Source organism: Terrapene carolina, unplaced genomic scaffold (genome assembly GCF_002925995.2).
Source record: "Terrapene carolina triunguis isolate 2854851 unplaced genomic scaffold, T_m_triunguis-2.0 Scaffold67, whole genome shotgun sequence".
Classification (NCBI taxonomy): domain Eukaryota; kingdom Metazoa; phylum Chordata; order Testudines; family Emydidae; genus Terrapene; species Terrapene triunguis.
Genome location: NW_020664418.1, coordinates 30,730,317 through 30,755,950, shown reverse-complemented (window position 1 = coordinate 30,755,950; position 25,634 = coordinate 30,730,317). Strand labels below are relative to the sequence as shown.

The window sequence follows — 25,634 nt, the reverse complement described above, 5'->3', positions numbered from 1 at the left end:
ACAAGGGCTATGTGGGTGAATGACCACAATGGTGTCCAGTGTGGGGGTTAGGCTAATGGAGAGTCCCTCCAGCTTGTATGATCTCCCCACGAGCATAGGGATAGATTATAAATCTTGTGTATCCTGAACAATTTCTTTTGAGCAGCCTCCAAAATTCAGCCATAATCCTTCATTTATCTGACCCATTTATGTTTATTACACACATCAGTTTCTGCCTGTCTCCCCATTCTCGAGTAGGTGAATTCCTCTTCACCATCGTTTTAATGTAAGGTTTAAAAAAGAGTAAGTGTTCATCCACTGATTTTTTCCTGCTGGCCATCTTTCAGAAGTGGGATTGATTCAGACTAGAGTAATTGCCATCTGGCATCTCCTGCTCTGCTTCCTGGATGTGCTTAAGGCTTTGAAACACCCACAATACCTAACAAATGTATTAAATCCTCCTGTTCAAAGGAGGAAGATGCTTGGGGTTGAGCCCACTGGAGTCCTGGCTGGCCCCACCGTACAATGAGGAACAGGGGAGGGGATGGGAGGAGGAGAGCAATGTAAATGGAGCTCCCCTGGAAGCAAGTCTGTGGGGGTGGAGAGGCCTCAGAGGATTCAGCTCAGGAGGGAGGGAGTGACTCAGCAGGAAACAGATGTCCAGTTATGAGGAGGAATTTGCCAACCCCTCAGTTTTGTTTCCCTCAGTAGCCATATCTTCTGATTTTTCAGGACTGGTTTGGTCTTCACATACACAGTAAAATATACAAACTAACTTTGTTTGACTTTGATTAACCTTATTACAATCTTAAGGGAACAAAAGTGACTTGCTGTGAGTTAGGGATGTTTTGGCATCCCTCTAAACCAGTTACAGGACAACAAAAAGGGTCATCCCAGAAGCCCGGACAATCCCCACATTTAGGGACAGCTGGAAACATTAAACCACATCATGGAACTAATGAAGCCTGACTTTACAGGTACAGGGATTTGAATAGTATCGGTGAAGTGTTTTAAAGAACATTTAAAATATGTCTGTGAAGCACATAGCATATACAGCGTACCTGAGTGTGGTCTAAAGGTTTAATTGCTACTCATTTGTGTTGATCTGCAGAGCTCCCTGTGGCTTTGCCACACAATAATACAATGCAGTTATTCCATAATCATTCCTAAGTCATTTTTATAGGCCATCATGTGTGTTTGGTTTTTTTAATTAAACTTGTTTCATTAGTGTGTTGGGGTATCAGGTCTAACATAAACTTAGGTATTTAAAATTAAACATTTAAAAATAAAATAATCTACTTCAAACTTATAGGACAATATTTTCAAAAGCACCCGAGTCCCAGTTTCAAAAGAGGGCTTCATCCTGTAGGAGCATTTCAAAGAGACTTAGGGCTTGCCTGTTGGCGTGTGGCAAGCCGGAGTTTGGACGTACAGAGCTGTAGCCTACTGCGCACTAAATGGCTGTCTGGACCTTGCCACCACACACTAGTAGTTCCATAGAGTGCTTTGGCCAGCGCTGGGACTCAAACCAGACTCCCAGTGAATGTGCTAACGACTTGGCTATAGCCTTATTGTCACACTCTCTCTTGCCCAATGAATATTTAAGTATTTATACAAAATGGAACAGCTTCAAAAGGAGAGATTGAGGGACAGGTCCCCCAGAATATCCTCTAGCTCAGTGGCAGGGCATTCACCTGAGCGATTGGAAATCTGGTCCAAGTCCCTACTTCAAATCAGGCAGAGTGGGGATTTGAACCTGGATTGGGTGGCGGGGGAAAAAAGCCTCTAGGGTTTAAGCATTGAACCACTCAGCAGCATGAGGACGTAGTTGGCTTTGTGCATGCTCACTGATGGAAGTTTAGGCACCAGCTGAACAGAGTTTGAGGTTCTAAATTTTGGGCTTAGGCACTTAAATCCTTGTGTGGCTTTAGGCCTAAATGCCCAAGTCACTTTTGAAAATGGAATTTAGACTCTTGAATCACATAGGTGCCTTTCAGATTTTTACCCATTGTATTTAAATATACATGCAGCTCTTTCAGCTGGTTTCAGCTTCTTGTTAAATATCACAAAAGTGATGAAAAGGTAAGACTGACCACTGGAGACCTTTTCAGCGGTTTATAGAATAAATGAAATTTGTTTCTTGCAGTGTGGCGTGGCTGATGGAGAGGGATTTTTAAGTATTTGGCAAGTCAACCAAATTGTATCTAATCCTAAACCGTATCTGGTATGTAACAAAATCATTCTTTCTTTTTATAGGAGAAATGTTTAGGAACCAAGACTGAGTGTCTCTTACTTTACAAAGTTTCAGACAGGTCAAGAGCAGGTTCAGATAATGTGAATTCTTGATTAATGTTTTTCTCTGCTGTGCTAATTGGCAGACTTTATCAAAGCAAGTATAGCGTTTGATGGACACAGCTTTGAAGAATTCATTTCAGAGTAAATAACAAGCTGTAATGTGATTACAGATATAACCTAAGCATTGTCCTTGAATTTACTCTGAAATCTATTGTAGAGTACATCAAGCTTTTAAAAAAAAAAAAAAAAAAAAAATTCACTCCTCTCAATTCTTTGCTAGTAATTATACAGCATACAAAGCTGTATAATTGTGAATTCAAATTGGTAAAACATATTGTACTCTGTATTTGTCACAGTTTAATTACATAGTGAATTGTTTTGGGATTTTTCTTAATACTAGAATTTCTAATAAAAATAGTTAAAATAATTAATTTTTGTTCTCTGCACTTTCAGTGTCGCTTCCTATAGGGATTTTAGTAATGAATCCAAGTAAACAGGGTTTGTGTTTAAAGTCCTTGCTTGTGATATGACATTAGTAGAAATACATATGACTAAATATATTTTAAGTTGTTAGAAACTTTGACGTATAGGTGATAAGATTGCATCTTGGTGATGGTTTTTTGTTTCATTTTATAGAGTTGGCAGTGTCACAGTAAAACCATAAGTGACTTTGCGTTCATTACCTCTTCAAGTCTAGTGGCTACATCCGGGCAGTCCAACGATAACAGGTGTGGTAAAAGAGAGTGTGCAGTCAAAAATAGATTAAAATATCTAGGCTGAGAGGTTAAAGGCTTTCACCAAAGCTACCTGTCGTTACAGATCTTTGGATCTTGAAGCCAGAATTTTGAAGCCCAATGTTCTAAAAGCTGTTGAATTCCCCTACCAGCTGTATGTGCATGGCTGCCTGCTTGTGTGTCACTCCTTCGGTTACTTTCTTTCTGCAGACTAGTTCCCCGTATTCTGTTGGCTTCTCAAAGCTCCTTATCGCTAAGTGCTAAATTATCCTTTTCCCCCCGTTTATTTAATTAAATACATATTATTAAGGTCTGACTGCCTGGAATCAAGGGTTTTTGACCGAGCACCTCTTTGTTTTATTATCTCTTCTGGTTTTAAAATTATTTCACTTTGGTAGTGTTCTTCATTTCCTATGTGGCTGTCTTTATTATTACTCAGTGGTTTCCAGACATCCCAACTGCAACTCGATCTGACAGGTACATTTGTATTGGGTTGGGGAGGAGCTTATTTAGTAAATGCAGGAGGCAATTCTGGTTGTGATATTGAACGGCGTGTATGTTTCCAGCCTTCCTGTAAGACTGACATCAAGGGTTTGTCTACACGTGCTTTAGTCCACACTAGCGTGATGTGCACTAACACTAAAGGTTCCCTGTTGCATATTAATGTAGTCTTGTTTCAAACAGTACTATGTTGATGTGCACTAGGGAACTTTTAGTGTGCAGGATTGGGGCCACATGGGCCAGTTAGTGCACAACACGGTAATGCGAACTAAAATTTAAACCTCTCCTGTGCAGACCAAAGCACTGTGTAGACAAGCCCTTAGCCTTCAAGGAAGGCAGAGTCAAGCATAGTCCCCACTGGGAACTTCAAAGTTTTTCAAAGGCTTGAATGACTGAATCAACTGGAGTTAGGCTCCTAACTGTCATTTGTGCTTTTACATGTCTTCCCCCGTGACTGCAAAGGTCCTGCACAATCCCTCCTCATCTTCTAAGTCAGCATTTCCCAAACTTGTTCTGCCTCTTGTGTAGGGAAAGCCCCTGTCGGGCCGGGCCGGTTTGTTTACCTGCCGCATCCGCAGGTCCGGCCGATCGCGGCTGCTGGCTGGGAGCTGCTGGAAGTGGCGTCCAGTAAGTCCCTCGGCCCGCGCCGCTTCCAGCAGCTCCCATTGGCCTGGAGCAGCGAACTGAAGCCAGTGGGAGCCGCGATCGGCTGGACCTGCGGACGCGGCAGGTAAACAAACCGGCCTGGCCCAACGGGATTTCCCTGCACAAGCGGCAGAACAAGTTTGGGAAACACTGCTCTAAGTGACCCATACTATCCCAGGATCATTTAGCAAGATGCCATCATGACTTGTTTTGTTTTTCCACCAGAAATGTGTGCTTATGGGACACTTTGGTATCCCCTGGTAACAGTCTCATTCACGGTAAGTACTGCAGTAAAACACATTTCAGTTTTTTAATGGTTAAAGAATCAAGTGGGATTTGTGCATGGATTTTGAGAGGAAAAAATTCATATGGGGCTAGACTAAACATCTGTATTACAAGTTAATCAGTGTATTACTGGTACTGATGAGTTCTTGAAACAGTAGATTTTATGGCCTCCAACATGACAGTCTACTTTTGTACATTCCAAAGTGTAAAAAAAGAGGAGCATCAGAAAAGGTCACATGCAAGGCTGTCTTGTGAAGGTGTTTATAAAGGGTTAATTATTTGAATGTAGCTGTTTGGTTTTGGCACCATATGTTCAAACTTTTTAGTCGTCATTAGGCTAGGTCTACACTACGGGCGGGGGGGAGTTCGACCTAAGATACGCAACTTCAGCTACATGAATAGCGTAGCTGAAGTTGCGTATTTTTGGTCGACTTACCTGGCTGTGAGGACGGTGGCGAGTCGGCCGCGCCGCCCGCTGCCGCGCCGCCGTCGACTCCGCTTCCGCCTCTTGCCGCAGTGGATTTCCGGAGTCGACGGCAGAGCCATCAGGGATCGATTTTATCGCGTCTTCACTAGACGCGATAAGTCGATCCCCAATAGATCGATTGCTACCCGCTGATCCGGCGGGTAGTGAAGACGTGCCCTTAGTAACAGGTCCATAAATCTGCATGTAGATCTCTCCTGAAACTGGCACTTAATTATAGCTTTCAGCACTGCCTTGAAGCAGGGGAGCTGTATGTTGGGGGTTGTGACTAAGAAGATATAGGGCCTGTCCCAAAGAGCTTTACACTCTAATTCAGGCATGATGCCCACTTAAGTTTAACAAACAAGGTCAAGGGTGGACACAAGGGTTACAGGAAAAAGATGGTGTGGTTGGGAGGTTGTGTGTGTATCTATCTTGATGGTATAGAATGTTCCATGATGGATTTTTTCCTCTTCATGTTAATAAAAATTGTGACGGAGGATGATTTATTTGAGGTCTTGGGAGTGAGGGAAGCTGCAAGGCTGGGAAAGATTAGATGGAGTGATTAAGGTGAGAAGGGAGGGTGGGGAAGTCCAGCAACAGAGGAGTTGTGATTGTGGGAAAGGAACAGCGTGAGGGAAGGACACACAGCCAAGAGAAAATGTAATAGTCTGAGTTTTGAAAGGGGACACTGATAATGTCAGGATATTGCTCCCTGTGCTGCTTGATGTTGATCAGCTGGAGAGTGAAGGGCTCAGAGTGGAGCCTTGTTTTAGACCATCATTAGCTCCTCCATTGGTGTTCTTATCCACATGACCAGTAAAGATAAGGAAACTAGGCAGCCTTGGACTCGCCCCCTTTTGTTTATTCTGCTTGTTGAGGAATGAAGACTTTTGGGGCTGGAGTCTTTTTATATGCCACATACAGTAGAAAGAGGTGGATACACCTGACTGTGCCTGATCTGGTGAGTGCTTGGCCATCTTATAACCCAGGTTGGGTCCAAGTTTAGTCAGGATGGGACTTCTTAGAAAGGAATTATGTTATTGGCTGCCAGACACTGTAGAGTCAGTCTTCTGGTGCCACATAAGCAAGCCAGCTGTGATTGTGAAGGACAGCTCTGAGTATTGTGCTCATAGACTGCCCTCTCAGAATACCATGAAGCCTTCCTGAGTGTATATTAGTACAACAAATTGCCCCTGATTATCTAAACAAAGCAATTCTAATTTAGCATTTCTGGTTAACTCTGTTTTTTAATGAATGTTTTTGTTTGTTTCATGAATGTATTTGCCTCTGTCCAGTACTTTCATCTTTTACTTCAACAACTCAGAATTGAGTTTGTGCTTGAATTTTCTTGTCATAAAAATAATTCTGTTTTAAAAGTATGTATGTAGCTAGTAATCACTGCATTTTCTCAAGCAACTATACATGCATGTTACAGGTAGGGTGACCATATTTCCAAAAAAGAAAACAGGACACCCCCAAGCTGCTCGCCCGAGGGCACCCCCATGCTGTTGCCATAATCCTCGGCCACATGCCAGGCTCGGCCACATGCCAGGCTGTTGCCCGGTTGCTGGAACCCTGAGGGGCCCCCCCTGCGCAAGAGGGGGTCCCCCACACATGCTGGAACACTGCTTCCCCCGCAGCCCTGCCTCCCCCCTGTGGGGGTCTGGCGTCTCTGCTCATACCTTCCACACCGCACCCCAGTTTTTTCCCCAAAAGTGGGCATTTGTCCTGTTTGCTCTACTGATCAAGTCAGCAAGGGCAAACAGGACAAATGCCTCCTTTTGGAAAAAAGTCAGGATGGCCGGGACAGGGCTTAAAAAAGGGACTGTCCCAGCCAAAACGGGACATATTGTTACTCTAGTTATAGGCAAATTTTTGTATGCACATTTAAAAAAATATGGGCTGTAAAATATAGTTCATTTCTTTGATGTCACAGAAGTATTGGATCTCAGTTTTAAGAGAAAATGAATGAAGCAGAGGTCCTGAGGAGAAAATAGCATTTGATCACATAACTGAACATCATAAGGCATATACACAAGATGGCCGAATTAAGTTTGCACAACCTTATTTTGGGCATTTTCTAATTTGAGTGCTTGACTTTACAACTTTCATATTCTTTTATTATTGTTTTTTAGTATAATTTAACATACAGTATGAATTTTATATTTTCTCAATTTTAAAAATTTCAAGCAGGGATGTGTGTTTAAACTATAAATCAAAATTAACTGATTAAAGGAATAATAGAATCCATCTCGACTTACTTCTGCTGGCTGTGCAGCTCTAATGAGTGTAAAGAGTAATACAAAAAGGTTTGTCATTCATGTAGCAGATATGACTGTATACACTCAAAAGGAGCATATCTAGAGTAAAAAAGTGCAAGTCACCTTTCAGACTAGAACTGCACTTTAAAATTGAAAACTATAAATCTAACAATCTTACAATGTCTCTCAGCCTTCACTTGTCACGATCATGGTGCCACAGTACTTCAGTATGCACCTAAGCAGCAACTGTTGATTTCTGGAGGCAGGAAAGGATGTGTCTGCATCTTTGACATCAGACAGAGACAAATCCTTCATACCTTCCAAGCGCATGACTCTGCTATTAAGGCTCTTTCACTAGATCCTTCTGAAGAATACTTTGCAACAGGCTCAGCAGAAGGTAACATGAAGGTAAGATTATTGAAGTGGCTGAGTTGTGATATGAATTTTACATGGAGATAATTCAGCATAATGCACTGTGCTATTTATTTTAATTTATTACTGTCTCTCTTTCTGAATTTGTTCTTGTTTTCCTTTGTATTTCTTTTTCCTGCAACAGTGCTAAAGTAATTATTAAAATAAACAGATAGCCAGTTAATCTATAGGGTAGTGTCAGTAACTGTAGGAGAACATCAAATTCTAAATAAGAATTTTAACTAGTTGTATTGGGGTAGTGTCTAGGAACTCCAATCATGGGCCAGTACCCAACTCTGCTTAGATACTGCAAAAGCACACTCCCTGTCCCACAGTGTTTGCAATCTGAATACAAGAGGAATGACAACAGGTGAATGCAACAGACAGAGAGAGAGTGCAGAAGTTTTGCCCTTAGCTAAACTATGCTATAGAGCAGTGGTCTCCAAAGTAGGGTGCGCAAGAGGATCCTTCGGGATGCGCGGCAGGAGGAGCGTCACCAGAGCAGCAATGCTTTTTTTTTCCCCACCCCCTTTGGCGGTTCAGCCGGGAGTCCAAGCGGCTTTTTTTTATTTTATTTTTTCCCCCTCCCTCGGCAGTTCGGCCGGGAGCAGGGGGTACGTGCTCAAAAAAGTTTGACTGATGGGGTGCACAATCAAAAAAGTTTGGAGACCACTGCTATAGAGGTGCAGTATGTTTTATAGTCAGATAGGAGAACCCCTGCCTTCTAATGGCCTGAACCTACATCACTGAGCTTGAGGACTCTCCACACTTTGGAGAACTGGGTCCCAAGTCAGAAACTCTCATTATGCACCAGTGTTAATGAAATTTGAGCCAGATTCTCTGCCCTGTTCCAGCGGAGAGTAATTCTTACCTGGCATAAAAGCAGTTTGCATGCCAGCCGCCATCCCCATCATATGGCATAAGTCAGGAGTGGGGCATGCAGGTAACAGAAGGCCAGGATGAGGTGGAGGGGAGCACAGCTTCACTACATGAATTCACAGCTGGTGTATGGTCGCTTAAGAGACTGGCCAGCTGTCATCCATTAAAGCAGCCCCTAGGCTGCTCTAACTTATACCAGTAAAAGAGCATCTTAAGAATCCTGGAGCTGTACAACTTCCTCTCTGACCATCCATATTTTCTCTCCCTTCTTCTGTGCTGAATGGGTTTTGATGCAGGAAAGGTTTGATCCAGATTCTCAATAGAAAGGGCACATTTTAACCTCATTTTGTCTTGTCTGTCATTCTCTTAATATAGGTCTGGGGACTGACAGGCTATGGTTTAATTCATTCCTTTAAAAACGAACATGCCAAACAGTCCATATTCAGAAATATTGGTGCTGGAGTCATGCAGATTGAAACTGTGCAAGACAATCGCATCTTCTCCTGTGGAGCAGATGGCACACTGAAGATGAGAGTTCTACCTAATGCTTTCAACATCCCCGCAGGCATTTTTAACGTTCTGTAGATTTATGCTGTTTAGTTCTGTTTTCTATACAGTTCCGTTAAATAGCTACAATGCAGTAATATGCATTCATGAAAGGAATTATCGTACATTGCTTTCAGAGCAATTACTGCAGCATTAAATATTATATGAAACTGAAAAAAAGACTGACTTTTAAAGCAGGATTCTTGAGCACTGCGTACATAGATTGGTGGGAATGGAAATGCATGTAGCGCATTGTAAAAACAAAGAATAAAACCCATTAAAGTCATAGGTAGGTTACTGCTCAATAACCTACAGCAAGCCTTCTTTAGTAAGCATATTACACAGATTTTAACAGTAGCCACAGACATATACAAGCACCAGGGCGCTAAATAAAGTCAATAAGCAGTTTGTAATGTGATTCAGGTTTTATTTTTCTTCCAGTTCTTGCTACTAATTGAAGCATGTCTACAACTACTCATTTAAAAAAAATAGCCTGTTGTAATGAAGGGTATTCAGTGTATGGAAGAATTTGTAGGCCAGGAAAGTGTAATAGATGCAAAAGCTGTGGAACAATGTGCAATGAAGAACGTACTATAAGACACATGTATCGTTTTATGCGGATATTTTTACCAGGTAGTATTAATACACAGTTGATACTATACATTGCACATGAACACATTTTTAAAATGCGATGTTTTCTTAATTTGCACATTACTTTTTCTTTGATGGCTGTGTTTTATATTTTGGAGATCTGCCTTTACATTAGGAATGTAATGTGAACATTAAATGTTTGTAGTGAACAGAAACATGTTTTTAGTTAGCTTTTAGTTTTGAAACTCTTATGTTTGTCCAGGGAAAAGAAAGACTTCCTTAAATGAAGCTATGTAAGAGAATACCAATGTAACATACAATGCCACATTTCAGATGAATGTCAGGCTTTATGTGGCCAGCTAATAAATAGTTGATAAAACTGGTAATTTAAGTTATTACCACAGCATATTGTATAAACTATGCAGAGTTCAATATTGTTTGCTTGTAATATACTAGCCACTGTTGTCATATTTAGATGTATTTTTCTGTGTAAACAAAAACCATGTTCTTAATAAGATATTGGAATGGATGTCTGTGTATTTAAATGTTAACTAGTTGTCCTACTTCTTCAATAAGAATTTTGGTGTCTGTGCAGCAATGTAAAATATAATGGGATAAAATGCACCTTTCTCCAAAGGGGATTTTAATTGCAGGTTGTGAAGTATGGATATGAAAGAAAAGGAAGTGTCATTTGTTAGTTTTACCTTTGTAAGTTAAATAAATTCCTTTTATTTCATGTTTCAGAGTAGCAGCCGTGTTAGTCTGTATCCGCAAAAAGAACAGGAGTACTTGTGGCACAGGTTAGTTCCTGTGCAGTCTTTTGTCTTGCACTTAGACTTGTAGAAACTTCAATATCATGATTAGATCTGTAGTCACCATTAGAGCTAAAATTGTCATTGGCAAGAAAAGATGTTTGCAGTCAGACTTACTTTTGTGTTTCGCTGCTCCCAAGGGGTGCAAGATTAACAGAACTGAAGTTCACTTTCTACAGCACAGGCAGCTGCACTACACACTCTTCTTACACCATCCTGCCAGTATGGTTCCTGTCACTTGGGTGAATTCATTCTCCTTCCTGCTTGTTCAGTGTTTGGACTCTCTGATAAAGTTGCCCACAGTGGTGTCAATTTGATGGAAACAGTAATTGGTCTGAGACCACTAGTTCATTTGACATGCATCATATCAGAAAAGTTTCCCTTTCCAGCCTGCATTAAATTTGTCCTAAAGGTGAAAGGTTTCCTAATCCTACTGCTATTTTTCCTAGCCAAAGTGTCCTCAGTCAGTTTAATTACAGTAGTAGTAGTAATAAATACCAGCTTTAAAATGTGAAATTTAAAATGAGTGCTGGTATTTTATGTAGTCAAAATGAGCAAAACAAAAACAAACATTCTAAATTATTTCTAGTTTAACATCCTAAAGCTAAATTAAGTAGATTCAGTATATGTTATTTTTTTAATATATTGAACTTGCAACTTAAGGAGGATGTTACTCACAAAAATGAATTAAAATATAGTGCAGCAAATGACAATGATATTTAATGTTTCTGATATTTGTTACTGGCAGCAGTTCCTGCTTCACCTAACCACTGCATATTTTGAAAAGCTTTAACATAACTCAAAGTAGGTTAGTTACGTACCTCGGCACTTGTTACACACAGAACACTTTCAAACGATATCAAAGAATCTGACTTCAACTTACAAACATCAAGGAAAATCAAACTTCAGGCAGAAATGCATCCTTAGTACACCTACTTTGTTTTCACTGCCTGTTTTAGTGATTATGTTTACAGCATATACGTTGAGCAACCTTCCCATTAAGATAACACTTCTTTTTGTTGGGGAGGAGGGGGAGATGTTATATGTAAGATCTCCCACTCTTTGTCTGGATAATGATTTTTACTATGGTTATGTGAAGATGAACTTTCAGCTGAAACCCATAAAGGCAAAGGAACTTGGGTTCAGAAGTTTATTCACACAGTGTGTGTGTGTGTGTGTGTGTGTGTGTGTATATATATATATAGAGAGAGAGAGACTGACTTCACTCAGAAAGCTTAAAATGTGCTTTAAACTATAGAGATCTGTTCCACCCACCATTTGGAAATCAGTCATTGATGCAGTTAAGGAGGAAGCATTATGGTAGCCATGCTAATATAATAGATTAGAAACGGGAAGACTGTACTTATATGGAATTGAGGGTGTTATTTGTGAGTAGGAATGCTCATTACTCTGCCCACTTATATATATTTTTATGCTCCCTTTTTTTAAAAAAAAAAAAAGGGAGTTGTTTACATAGTCGCAATTCAATTCTTAAGAGAGAAAGTACAGGAGCACACAGAGAAAACAAGCACTCCAGCTGCAGTGCCTTTCACTCTAGTTCACCCTTACCTTGGAAGTCTTTGGTGGGGTTCAACTGTGATCAATGAGCCCTGGCCTCCTCAAGCTCTTGAAACAGCTTCCAACAGCTTGAGGTGGTGAAAAATGACCAAAAACCCAGAGGATTGCCCTCCTGTCCTTTTATAAACTACCAGTCTCCTCTGTCATGTGACCACCTGATCATTCACAACAGGTGAACATAGACCTCTCACCAGGTGATTCCCCTGATAAACTAACTTCTGGCAGAAGCCAGCCTTTTGTTTAGGAGCCTTCTATTTGACTAGAGAACTATCAAGATTTAACAACCTTACATTGTTAGCCCTGTGCTACTACCCCCCTTGGAAAACATGGTGGTAAAACATCAGAGAAGGTAACCAACCCCCACATTCAAAATGGCATCTGCAGGCTGATACAAACAGATGTTCATAATTTCAACAGAATTCATTTGTTGTCCACAGAAAATTTCCCCAAATCATCACAGAAAGCTGTTGCTCATAAATACCCTACCTTTTTCTATAGACAGTAAGATACATTGTAGATGGCACATCACTATTTTGTGACGACTCTAAAAAATATGAGTGACACTGAGAACATAACCCATTCAACAATGTTCCTTTGCCTGGTGTTTAATTTGAAAGGTTGGTGCTAACTTCTTTTTAGTGTGGGGGCATTGAGATAGGCAGGGGCAAATTGCTAGTGAAGGTCACCTGCCTGTGCAGGTGGCTGCATTGATGGGGGAGGTTTCCATCTTATGATGCTTTTTAGGCCAATCTCTCAGTTTAACATAGTATAGGTCTGATAATCATATCCAATATGCTTTTCTTTTTTCAAATGAGATATGCACTGGCAGCTGGCCGGTACAGCCGTTCCTGGGAACTGTTGATTTGTTTTTATCAGCTTGTAAAGATACCAATGGATCTGAAGTTAATTAAATTCCTTCACACAGTGCTGTAGAACACGTGGATGTTGAAACTCTGGCCTATTTGCCTTAAACACAAAGGCCTGATTCGCCTCTGCCTTGTGCTGTCATTTACACCCATTTAAAAGTGAGTGTTAAATGCTACCATTCTAACGTGGTAACATATTACACCTGGTAATCCAAGACTAAAGTCAAGCAGGACAACCAATTTCATCATCAAGCACTTTGACCAGTACATTCACTCTCATTCAAAGTTTTAGGTTGTTGGTTTTTTTTATAATATGCTAATACAACAGTACAGTCTTCATTTGTGACTAGGAGTTTTTTGTAAATTTGGGCCCAATTTCTGGGAAGCATCGTAGGGCAAGTTATACTTCCATAAAATGGTGAGAAAGATGAGGTTAGCTCAAGATAAGCAATCCAAAAAAAAAATGTTAAATAAAAGGAGCTTCACCTGCTCTGACTACATTTCTGATTGTAGCACCTCCTCCCACTGAGTACCTGAGTTCACATTTCACTAGCCATCATTTACATCACCTCTCTATTTGCTTTGTGGTTATTTAGTAGTTAGCCAGATTTGTCAAATTTCAGGATTCTTGCTTTTTTCTATTTTGACTTATAAATATGGAATGAGTTTTTAATAAACTATTACTTTGGTCTTTACGGTATTTACTTTAGTACAAAAATTACTGTCCCTGATCATTTTAATCACTGTACATCAATTTTTTTAAAAATATCACAACTAAACAAAATTCAGAGTTGATGCAAGGTATTAAATGGAAATGATACAAAGAAGCTTATTTGTAAACATTGTTTAGACATTTATACTAAGCTATAATCACTGACTAGAAGATAATTGTAGACAGTAATTGTAAATTAAGAGTAAAAACAGACCCTATTGAACATAGTATTGTAGAATAATCAGTATACAGTAGATATAATTATGGCCTGCATGGTAGGGAAAAAAACAAAAATAAGTTTCTAACACACAGCTCTTCCTCTATAAAGCTAAGAATTGCCTATATAATTTAAGTATATTTAAATGACACAAGGGGGTCTGGTCTCCCCTTTATGCACACACAAACAACCACTAACCTTCAATAGAAAATGTGTGTATTCTGCAGGGAGGAGATGTATAAGATATAGCTTTAAATAACCTACTTAGCCCAATATGGCCAGCATGTATCATTTTAAAATAGCATTCAGCTGTCAAAATGTACATGGTATTGCATTAAATAGCCATTTTCCCATGTATACAAGTCTCTATCTCTTAGACTATATGAAAGCATAGCAAGAACAGATTGTGCTGATCTTAACTCAAAGCTTGCATCGATTTGCTTCTCTCTCAACAAATCAAAAGCAAAAGTTACCCTCATATCCTTAGTATCAGTAACATATAGCACTCCACATGCTATGAATGCATTGCCAGCTTTGGACTTGGGGTATGTAGTGTTGATATGCTGAACGACTGAAAATGTCTCTTCGTCAATATGTGCGACAATGATATTTTCATCAATACTTGAGGCATAGATAATCCAAAGACCCTTTTCATCCACTGCCACGTTGAAGTACGTCTTGGCATTAGAAAAGAGGTAGTGGCGACTATCGTGTAAGGCATTTTCAATTCTCAGGGTTCTGAATGATGCTGTATCAAGCTCAAATCTGAAAGGAAATAAAATAAATATTTAAGATGCTGGTTTAAGAATTTGCTTTTCATACATACATAATTTGGGTAAATTCTTAGTAAGGAAGAGGTCTCTCGGGAAGAATTGTCTTTCCTTTACAATTTTTTAAAAACAGGACAGAACCTTTGCTCAGAGGGTTTAGGATTTCCTGACAAAAATAATTGTGTGCGCTCGTGTCACACTGCGTGTGCTTGCTAGGGGGAAAGCATCCTCTCCGGGTTTAAATAAATACTATGATAGTCCCATCAAAACAGTCAATCCTTCGTCTGTCTTCCCTGGAGAGATGTCTGGTGAGAGCATCGTAACAAACCAGGCACCCAAAACTCCCATCTCTGTCCTTTAGATTTGTGCCCTCTGAGCTGCCACCCCCAGTTCTGGTTTGGTCTCACCTTTTCTGGGGGAGGTGAATATGGTGGTCAAAGTGAGGTCAACTAGACCTTGCGCCAGATTTTGAAAAGCCTAAGGTGCTTTTAAAAAGCCCAGTAGGCTTCTAAAGACCATTAAAATCTGGCGCCAGGTACCCAGTGAATGAGTCTCTAGCTATCTAGGCTTTGTACCAAATTCATCACCATAGTAACTGAGCAATTTACAAATATTCAGGCTCTCAGGGCTAGATTCAAAAAAGGGATTTTGATACCTGAGATCAAAATTTAGATCCTCAAAACCCACCTACTCCTATAGGCACCTAAAATCCCTAAGCACCTACATTGCCACTGGTGGTCATGCACAAAGCCATTGAAGTTCTGGTGCTGCCAACCACCTCAGTGCCTAAGCATCAGTGGGATTCACAAACTAGGTGTTCCCTACCTATCTCACCTGTGATAATTCAGTAGGTGTTTCCAGAAGCTGCCTAAAAGAACGCCTACCAGATTGCATGAGGAGGTGCCCCCCCTTGTACCCAACAGCCCGGTGGTTAGAGTACTCACCCAGGTTGCAGGAGACCTGGTTTCAAATGCCCACTCTGCCAGATTCAGAGCAATGATCTGAGCCCAGGTCTCCTACCTACCAGGTGAATGCCCTACATCAGTGTTTCCCGAACTTGGGACGCCGCTTGTGTAGGGAAAGCCCCTGGCGGGCCGGGCTGGTTTGTTTACCTGCCGCGTCCGCAGGTCTGGCCAATCGCGGCTCCCACTGGCCGCGGTTCGCCACTCCAGGCCAATGGGAGCTGCTGGAAGCGGCACGGGCCGAGGGATGTGCTGGCCACTGCTTCCCGCCGCCCCCATTGGCCTGGAGCAGCGAACCACGGCCAGTGAGAGCCGCGATCGGCTGGACCTGCGGATGCAGCAGGTAAACAAACCGGCCCGGCCCACCAGGGGCTTTCCCTACACAAGCAGCATCCCAAGTTTGGGAAACACTTCCCTAGGCTATAGAGTCACTCATTCCTCTAATGGCCTAATGAAGATTTAAGTATTTCATTCAAAATGGAACAGCTTCAACAGGAGAGAATGAGAGAAACGCCGCCCCCCCCCCCCACACACACACACACAGAATCCCCTGTAGCCCGCTGCTTAGTGGGACATCTGGGAGACCACTGAAGTGTTAGGGAGGCAGCAGCACCATCACCTTCTTTTGTGAGAAAGGACTGACCTGAGCTAGGTTCATGATGTGAATCCCAAGTGGAGGGAGGTGACTCGCTCTGGCCCAGAGGATAGGTACCTGACTCCCTCTGGGGGGCAGGGGTTAAACCCCACCCTTCTCCTTGGCATTTCCTACTGGCTACTTAGGCAGCTCCTCTCTCATCGTGCTGGCTTCTGTAAACCTGATTCTTAGGCACTTACCTCTCCCCATGCATTGTACAGGGAGCCTGGGCGCCTAACTCAGGGCCAAGGATTCCACTAGGTGGCAAGGCGCCTACAGCTAGGGCATTGTAATGCTGAGCCTTCGTTCCCTTTGTGGCTCTGGCCCTACTTTCTCCTTCCCTGTATCCTCACAGTGGAGGAAAATATGACAGTGATAGTGAGAGTGTGGTCATTGAGGGGAAGCTTGGCTGAGGGTTGTGTGAGATTGGCAGTCATTCTAATGTACTCTGGGAGCAAGTTCCACACTTTTGGACCACCTACTCAGACAGTAGGCGCAAAGAAAATATCCAGAAATCCAAAAAAAACAAATAATCTTGGTGGGTTTCGCTATATTTAGCCTATGAAATCTTCTCTCGTCACTAAGAGAAGGTCAGTCAACTAAGGGGAGGAATGGGTTTGCAGAAGGAATGAAATGATGGTTCCATTTTTCAAGCTCCTTGCAAGTAACACTGGGAGAAGCAGCAAATTGAAGAGAAGAGGAAATTTTGTGGGCTGAGTTTGGGCCCGTTCACCTAGTCGTATAGCTCCACAACACGTTAATTGATCACAGATACTTCTAAAAGCCATTCAAATATCAAATAAAAACATCCTGCCAACAGTCTGACCTCACATTGGCCTCCATAAAGGAAGCCTGAATGTCTCGTCTGAAATATAAAAGCATTTTTATTCCTTGAAACTCCTAGATGATAGAATGATAATCTGTGAACAACAGCGCTCAGCAAGCTACTAAATGCAAGTTTCTCTGCTAGTTCAAGAGGGTAATCAGCTACTACTCGGGCATATTTTTAGTTTGTATATAACCACTGAATGATGCAGTGTTTTGGCGAGTATAGAGAACGCGCGCTTTATCCTTTGGATTAATAAATTCACAGACTAGGAGCATGTTTGGTGGGCTGGCTATTACCTAAGAATGCCACCCACCAAGTCTCCCAAGACACAGGAGGAAAGCACATTCAACACAAGAACCTGCAGCAGATCCACGAGCTCTAAGGAAAAGAGGTGGGCCCATCAGTAAGGCTAAGATTTACTTCTGGGTATTTTTAGTAAAAGCCATGGACAGGTCACGGGCAATAAACAAAAATTCACGACCCGTGACCTGTCCATGACTTGTATTAAAAATACCCCTGACTAAATCTTAGGTGCTCTGGGGGCTTCCGGGTGCCACTGTTGCTCCAGGGGGGCGCCTGGGTGCTGCTGCTGCTTGGCGGGGGAGAGGCGGCCCGGGCCGCCACTGCTGTTCCAGGACCGCTGTTCTGGGGCTGCGCCATGACCGCTGCTGCTCCGGCAGCCCTCGGGGCCAGCTGCCTGGGGCCGATCAAGCAGCGGCTGGCGTGGCTGGCCCTGGGGCCGCTCCAGCAGCAGCAAGCGTGGCTGATCCTAAGAAAAGCAAAGATCAGAAGTGACCATCATGATCATCCAGCTTGATCTGCACATTGCAGGCCTCACAACCTCACCCACCCAGCATGTCAATCTGGAGTGGAGGTGCAGCAGTACCTCTGCAGCATCTCCTTACTCCACCAATGTGAGAGCTCCACAGAGCAACAGCTTCATGGCAGGAGAAGGCTTCACTGATGCTGAGCCAGTCAACATCAACTTACTCTCCTCCTCTGTATAAACAGCCTTACCCCTGGGGGAGGGAGGAAGGAGACAGGCCTGTAAGGGGATAGCCCCCGGGAAGCGCAGCTCTGCAGGAGTTGTGTATCCATAGAGGGCTGGAGGAGATACAAAGCGTATGAAAGCAGCCAACCTCTACTGATCTAAGATACATGTATTCTGCAGGGCTGAGCCTCTGCCCTTTTCTGCCTCCTACCTGCACACCACCCACACAGCATGATGAAGGAAAACCTGGGCTTGGTCCTTGTTGGGAGTGATCTACTCTAGAGTTATAACCAAGATAGTTCCTTCACTCACCACCACCACCAGCTGCTTTGGGTATGGCATAGTGCACTATTTCACTAGTGTGAGAGAAGGAAGATCAAACTGAAGATCTTTTCTTGAACGAAGCACATGAGAGAAAGGGACAAAGCATTCTCATTAGAGGAGATCTGCCCTTGGAAAAGGCTGCCAGGGGAGCTCAGACAAATCCAGAGTCTGATAACTTTTGGAAATGCTGCAAAACCTTGTTCTTTGATAAAAATTTTTCCAACAAAGCAACATTTACAACATCCAGCAGCCAGCTCCCTCTACATTGAGTCCTTCACATAAAACAACTATAACTCCCCCAAGTAGAACTTTCTGTAACCCAAAAGGGAGAAGAGCTAGAGACTCTATGAAGTCCACTGAAGACTTTGCCAATCTATTCTGCATGGAAGTAGAATTTCTGCTTGAGGTATTAATAACTGAAAAGTGCGGTTGACAATAGAAAGGCCATCTCTTGGCAATAGGTACCCTATCATATTACATTGTCAAGATAAGTCGAGGTGGTTCAAAGTCTGAGAACATTTAAGGTGCAAGGAACTGGAAGGGTCTTTGGTAGAACAAACAATGTATGATCCCAGCAACCAGCTCACATTCTTTTCTCACTGCATCCCTTTGGGTGCCAGAGATGCACACCTGCCTGGGGAGAAACTTCAAAATACCATGGTGTTCTTGGCTCAGATGTCAGAGACTCAGCCGGAAACTTGAAAGCAGTTGGAATCTTTAACTTGTCCTTGAAGTCCATTTGCTTGGCTCTTCCCACAAGGCTGAGTTTTGTTTTTGATTAGCACTGTCTGCCCGACTCCTCAGTAAAAGCTAACAAGACACAGATGTGGTGGCATGAGCAGTTCCAGGTTCAGACCCAGCAGAGGCGGGGTGGGAAAGCCATAGCAACTTTCTAGTTATGTGCAATCATATTGTGAAGTCGGCACTCTACAAGGGAGGTTGCAGGCTCACCACGTTGCCTTGTAATCACCTGATGCCTGAGGACTGGTATATGGCAGTCAATGCACAGCACAAGTTAGAGACCACTACTAGCAGCACTAGATTGCATGTGACTTTGTGACTGAGCTACTGCACAGCCATACATGCATGCCAGCTCAGCAAGAAGGCCTGGCATGCCAAGAAGCTCCTGTGCCAAAGGCAAGTTCCACTGTATCCTACCTTTCATCATTACGTGGCATGATTGACATGATCCAGGGAGCTGTCTGAAACAACAGACGATCAATACAGTGGGCTGAACTTTCTCGGTGCCAGCTGAGTGGAAAGGGGAGGCTCTAAGCCACCTTTTCACCTCCCCAGTCCTGGGGCTGAACCAGTTCCTAGCATAAGGTAGGGCTTCCATATCATTGCTCTAATTTACACGGCTGGAAGAGCCATTCCACTGGCCCAGGATCACCAGAGCACACAGCACTCTGGCTCTGCCCTCAGCACACAGCTTTGATACCTTTTTGCACCACAGAAGCAGCAGGGTTTTCCCCTGGGATGAAGATCTAGCTAGCTCAAAATAGTTAATATTTGTAAAGACTGATTCATTTCCTTGCTTTCTTTCTCACGTGCTTTTTCTGCCCTGATCCCACCATTAGACCTCCCCGCCCCAGTTAGAGCCCCATTAACTTCAGCGGGATTCTACCCAGGCCAGGGGTCCAACTGCAGGATCAGGGCCTAAATTTGTCAGAACAATACAAGTTATAAGATGTAAGCCTATTGACAACCGATTCTCCTGTCGCACATTGTGGGCTCCACCTCTGCATTTGGTGGCCATTTCTAGTAGTAACTAATGGATAACTAGTTATCCATTGATTTAGATACCACTATCCATTCACCTACCCTTCCTATCCACCCTCTCTTTCCACCCGCAATCCCAAAAGAAACCCAAAGATACTACAGAACATGTAGACACAGAGAACAGAGTGTATTACCAAAAATGTTAGGGGTTTTCTCACTGAAGTTCATCTTTGCTCTTTTAATCTCCATTCATGTTCCCTGTTCTCATTACTCCTTGTGCCTTCCACCCAGTGAAATGCAAAGCCGCCATCAGGCTAATCTTTGACTTACTTCACAATGATACTGGTTCCTCCTTTTTGATAGTATAGGCAGTTGTTATATATCACATGGCCACATCCATAAAAGATCCCCGTGAGGTTAATGATCCTGTAGCTGTCATTCAGCAATGCGTTTGCATTCTCATATTCTTTTATGAAGTTTCCTTAGGGGAGGGAAAACATGAAAGAAAACCAGCCAGTTGGTTTACTGAACTATCTGACATCTCTACTCTCATCCAGATACAAGTCTTTCAGAATCAAGTTCCTGCCAATCATAGCCACATTTTTTAACATTTTTCAGAGTGCTGGAACATAAAAACCAAGAGACAAAGCTCCAGATAAGCCCAAATTATTGTGTTTATTATTCAACATTTGTATTGTGGTAGCATCTAGATTCTCCAACAGGGGACTGGGACCCAGGTCACCCAGAATCCAGCCCATTTCCATGTTTTTCCTGTTCTCGCTCTCTTCCCTCTCCTCCCCCCCCCCCCCCCGTTTTTTTTTAAACCTTTAAACTTGAAAGCCACGGTTTAGGAAACTGAAGTCACAGGGAAATGGTAGGATTGATGTAAAAATGAACATAAATAAGACACATTAAAATTAGGCTTGTTTGAAAACTTTCCCTTGAAAGGAATTTTTTTGCAAAACGTGTTTGCTTTCCACAATTTTTTTTTTTGGGGGGGGGGGGGGATGAAATTTTTTTTGGTCAAAACCCAAAAGCACTTCAGCTGAAAATGTTTGGTTTTCAGTGAAAATTTTTCAGCTTTCCACTGAAAAGTTGAAATTTTCCACAGAAACCCCTTCCACATTTTCCAAGCAGCACTAATTAATACCTTCTCTGAGGCTCCAAGAGGTATGTCCAGATATATTATGAAAGCAGATGAAGTTTTCAAATAAATGTGACTGAGACCTGGAAAAATTGAGGCCTCCCTCCACTTACATTGATTCAAGTTTGTTGCTATTCTTCCAGAACTCTTCTGTTGGCTAAGGCGGGGTCACATGACCCTGTGAGCCAAAGTAGAGAAGTCACAGGAGAAGGTCATTGATGCTGTGGCATGTTTAAGGCACAAAGGCCTTTTAAAAGGTTATAATAACAAATTATTAGGCAGACAATCTGGACTGTTCCAGTTCTAGTTTAGAAGAAGAAAAAATGATGCTACCTGGGTTTAAAAATAGGGTGACCAGACGTCCTGATAAAATCGGGACCATCCCGATATTTAGGCATTTGTACCGATATTTCGCAGTACTCCTTTTTTTTTTTTTTGCTCCGCCGCGTTCCCTCCCGCCCCCCATGTGTCCCGATATTTTCTTCCTCTCATCTGGTCACCCTATTTAAAAATAACCTCCACTGTGCAATACTGCCCCTGGCTTTTCAACCTGTGGGGCAAAAGACCTCCCGACTAAAGCTCACTTTCACTCATTACAGTATTTTACACACTATATTTCTAACAATACTGATTTGGCTGAAAAAATGAAAAAAGCAATATAGGATCAACCTATCCACAATTATATCCACGGTACCTGAAAAATGCATCGTAAGCCAAATTCTTTCATCACTTCTATTTGCAGGTTCCCTCATCCATGTTCCAAATGTTTGCTGTATCTTACCCATCTCAGTGGGACTTCCTATTGATTTAATGATGCATTCTAATAGCAAAGAGAAAAACAAATTTGCATCATCCCCGACCTCCGCAAGTAAACAGTAAACTTTAATAATGCAACATATTTAGAATAAGTTACCAGCTTTTTTTGGATGGTATCCATTGGTTTTCTCATCAGCTTTTCCTACCAGCGTGTCATCATTTGGTATGGCACATGTCTCACCTAAAATTGGGGGCACAGAAAACAAAACCTTTGAATACGTTTGACAGATCTGGGGCACATTGTCAGTTGGTGTAAACTATTCCACTGAAGTGCATGGACTGTGACAATTTATACTAGCTGAGGATCTGCCCCATGTTTCTTATATTTCAAGATTTCTTACAAGCAAAAAAACCCCAAAGTGTGGAATATGAAATACAGATCATTCCGTTTAATACTTATCCAACATTGTTTAGCATGTGCACTTGTCACCAGTTAAGGTTGTGTCAAAATTCAGAATTGCAATTTTATAAAGTTGGCTATAAAGATAAGTTTGGGGATAATAACATTAGTATATGCTTTGTGGCTTCCATGTTTATCACACTTTAAAACAATAATTCTTGCTTTCTTTAAGCGAAACATTTCGGTTAACCAAATTAAAATACTTTTTGCACTTGTCAAATAAATCCTTACATTTAAAAATGCACATAAGTGGCTAGTAACGCGTCCAATAAGACAGGCGTAGAGGCCAGACATGGGGAAAGTCTTCCCTCCCCACTACTTCAATATAAAAAGCAATTCTGTTCACACATACGCCCTTCCACAGATTTCAATCTGCTCCAGTATGACATATCGTCCCGAGGTGTATGTGTGCAAAGCTGCAGCCAGAGCCTTATGCTTCCACAGTTCTCATACCTGATGCAGCAACATTTTATATGCAGTCTCTCCCTTTTACAAATGAGAAAGTCTTCTTCAGCCTTCGTGGGAGCAAGGAGTCAGAGGGCTTGTCTGCACTATGCTTTAGTCCACACCAGAGGGGTGTAAATTTTAGTCCATGCTAGCGTGTCATGCACTAACTGGCCCATGTGGACCCTGCTGATGCACACTAAAAGTTCACTAATGCACACTAACGTAGTACCGGTTGAAACAGGACTACATTAACACACACTAGGGAACTTTTAGTGGATGCCAGCATGGTCTACATGGGCCAGTAAGAGTGCATCATACTAGTGCAGACTAAAATTTACACCTTTCTGGGGCAGACTAAAGCACCATGTAGACAAACCCAAAGAGAGTCCCAAGCTCTTCCTCCACATAGAATTATATCTTGCTGACACTAGGCTAGTGTCATGAGAAGCAGCACAATCTAGTGGACTGAGCATAGGACTAGAGCTAGGATTCCATGAATTCTAATCCTGTTTCTGCCACTGGCTCACTCGATGGCCTTGTCTACGTTATTTGGCTTCTCTATAACTGTCTCCAGATGAAGTGGTGACGCTGGCACAAGACAGTAAGTGATGGAAAGACTTCATTCAGTCCCATTGTCTCTACTGAGCTGACAGACGGGAATCAAAGAACAAGATAATGGTGTCCACCTTATCTACCTCATGGAGCGGATGTAACGTGTTTGTGTAGCACTTTGAAGCTGTACACTTCTGAGCCAGTTCCTACCACATTTGTTTGTATTGATTGGTCTCTCTGAGCCAGATGTGCGCCTATAGAGGAAAATCTCTGGATTAGGAGTGAAAAGGAATAGAAGGGGGAGAAGTGCTGATTCCACCCCCTACAGAAGAAGCTGAGGGTTCAATTTCTAAAACCTTCACACTCTGCCTTTCTGTCTGCCTTGGACTATGCAGTGAAATATACAACTTGACTTACAGGGGAACCCATTTGAGTGTTCACTACCACCGCAGCCTTTATTTCCTTTGTTACCCTGATAGGAAGGCTGGGCTGGTTTTGTTTCCCTCCTTAAAGTTTTCAGACTCTCAGTCTACTTTTTTCAGAGTAGCAGCCGTGTTAGTCTGTATCCGCAAAAAGAACAGGAGTACTTGTGGCACCTTAGAGACTAACAAATTTATTAGAGCATAAGCTTTCGTGGGCTACAACCCACTTCTTCGGATGCGAAGAAGTGGGTTGTAGCCCACGAAAGCTTATGCTGTAATAAATTTGTTAGTCTCTAAGGTGCCACAAGTACTCCTGTTCTTTTTTCAGTCTACTTTGGGACTAAGTCATTTTGTTAAACAACAGAAACGTAAATGCCTTGCTGTGAGTTGCTAGGGAGCATGTGCGGCACCTTTTCTTAACACATGTGAGACGGCAGGCAGCTGTCCAACTTGTCCTTTGATACGATGAAGAATGTTTGTTTGGGAACACTAGAGGCTGATAAATGACTGAAACTCACATGTAAAACACCTACAAACCACCAGAGGGGGTATCCTCAGCAGGCAGCAGGCGCAGTCCCACTCCTGCCTTCAAGGAGAGTACCTCTACTAATGCACACCAGAGCTTGGCTTCATGCTGACAGAACACGGGGCAGCTGTCTGACACTGCTTCTTTTTTTAATTGTAAACAATTAACGCTTATGCACTGTATCTTTCCCCTCTGGAAAGCAGTTCATGGAAAGAAAACAACAGAGACAAAGCTGGAAGCATTTTCCTATTTGAAAGAAATTTGTTGTTGTTGTTTTTAAACATTCTTTTGTAATGTTCCCTAAACTATTTAGGCGCCTTTACTTATTCCCTGAAAGCCACAGCTGCCTTTTCAGCAGCAATTTATGACCCATTTTTGATTCACTTACAGAGAGCCTCTCCAAGGAACAGTTCCCAGTTCTGTTTTTACTTTAGCGTGGCTGGAGGTAACCCAAGCTCTTTGTAACGCCATTCTCCCAACCCACGCCACCCTGTTGATCTGTTTTGTCCACCTATTTTATCCTGTCTGATGTGTCAGTTGCAAGCTCTTTGGGGGAGGGACTGTCTTTTTTGTTAGTTGTTCATACAGTACCCGGCACAATGGGGCCTTGATAGAGGTTCCTAGGTATTAAGGTAATACAAATATTAAATGACATTAAAACAGTTGCTGAACTGCAGCTTGACGCTCAGGAAGGAAGAAATAGATTAACTGATCCATTTCTCCTGCAGTCCTCCTCCCTCTTTCCTCTGGCATGCCCCTCACTCCCACCTCTTGTGCAGCACAAAATGGAGGATTTCCGATATAAAATGAGCAAATGGAATCCTACTTTACCCCATCCCTTTTACAAAGGGCATAGGGATTCTGGTTTTGGGTGATGAGGTCAGAGCTGTCCACCCTTGAGAGCAGATGCACAGACATCCCATCTCAAAAAAGACCCAACAACACAATCCGGATGAGTCTTTTGGAAATCAGTGTCCACAGCCAGACTCTAGTAATCCTTATACAGCCCCTTTCATCCCATGATGTCAAAGTACTGTGCCCAAAAGGGTAACTAGAGTTACTTTCATTGTAGCGATGGAGGAAGGATAGAGCAGGGGCAGGCAAACTTTTTGGCCCGAGGGACACATCTGAGTGTCTTCCGGGAGCCGCACAGAGCCACGGCACGTGTGGCGCGGGGGCAAGCCCCCAACCCCGCTCTCCAGCTGGAGCACTGGAGCGGGGCAAGCCCCGGACCCCGTTTCCTGGTGGAAGCTCGAGGACCAGATTAAAAAATCTGAACGGCTGGATGTGGCCCCTGAGCCGTAGTTTGCCCACCCC

At 42.6% G+C, this 25,634-nt stretch overlaps 2 protein-coding genes across 3 annotated transcripts in view; one reads left to right on the top strand and one right to left on the bottom strand.

Moving 5' to 3' along the window:
• Nucleotides 1-10,331, top strand: part of DMXL2 (Dmx like 2) — a 120,978-nt gene extending 110,647 nt beyond the window's left edge. For both annotated transcript variants that reach the window (XM_024199892.2, XM_024199884.2), the window contains 5 exons: nt 2,126-2,203; nt 2,911-3,002; nt 4,380-4,432; nt 7,357-7,574; nt 8,832-10,331. In XM_024199892.2, coding sequence (XP_024055660.1) covers nt 2,126-2,203; nt 2,911-3,002; nt 4,380-4,432; nt 7,357-7,574; nt 8,832-9,041 — 651 coding nt within the window. In that variant the 3' untranslated portion in view covers nt 9,042-10,331. The remainder of the gene's footprint in view (nt 1-2,125; nt 2,204-2,910; nt 3,003-4,379; nt 4,433-7,356; nt 7,575-8,831) is intronic.
• Nucleotides 10,332-13,150: 2,819 nt separating this feature from the next.
• GLDN (gliomedin) overlaps nt 13,151-25,634 on the bottom strand; it is a 39,858-nt gene continuing 27,374 nt past the window's right edge. The window contains exons 7-10 of the mRNA XM_026648549.1: nt 22,068-22,151; nt 21,849-21,974; nt 20,341-20,491; nt 13,151-14,543 (exon numbers count right to left, since the gene is read on the bottom strand). Of these exons, the coding sequence (XP_026504334.1) occupies nt 14,084-14,543; nt 20,341-20,491; nt 21,849-21,974; nt 22,068-22,151 (821 nt within the window). The 3' untranslated portion in view covers nt 13,151-14,083. The remainder of the gene's footprint in view (nt 14,544-20,340; nt 20,492-21,848; nt 21,975-22,067; nt 22,152-25,634) is intronic.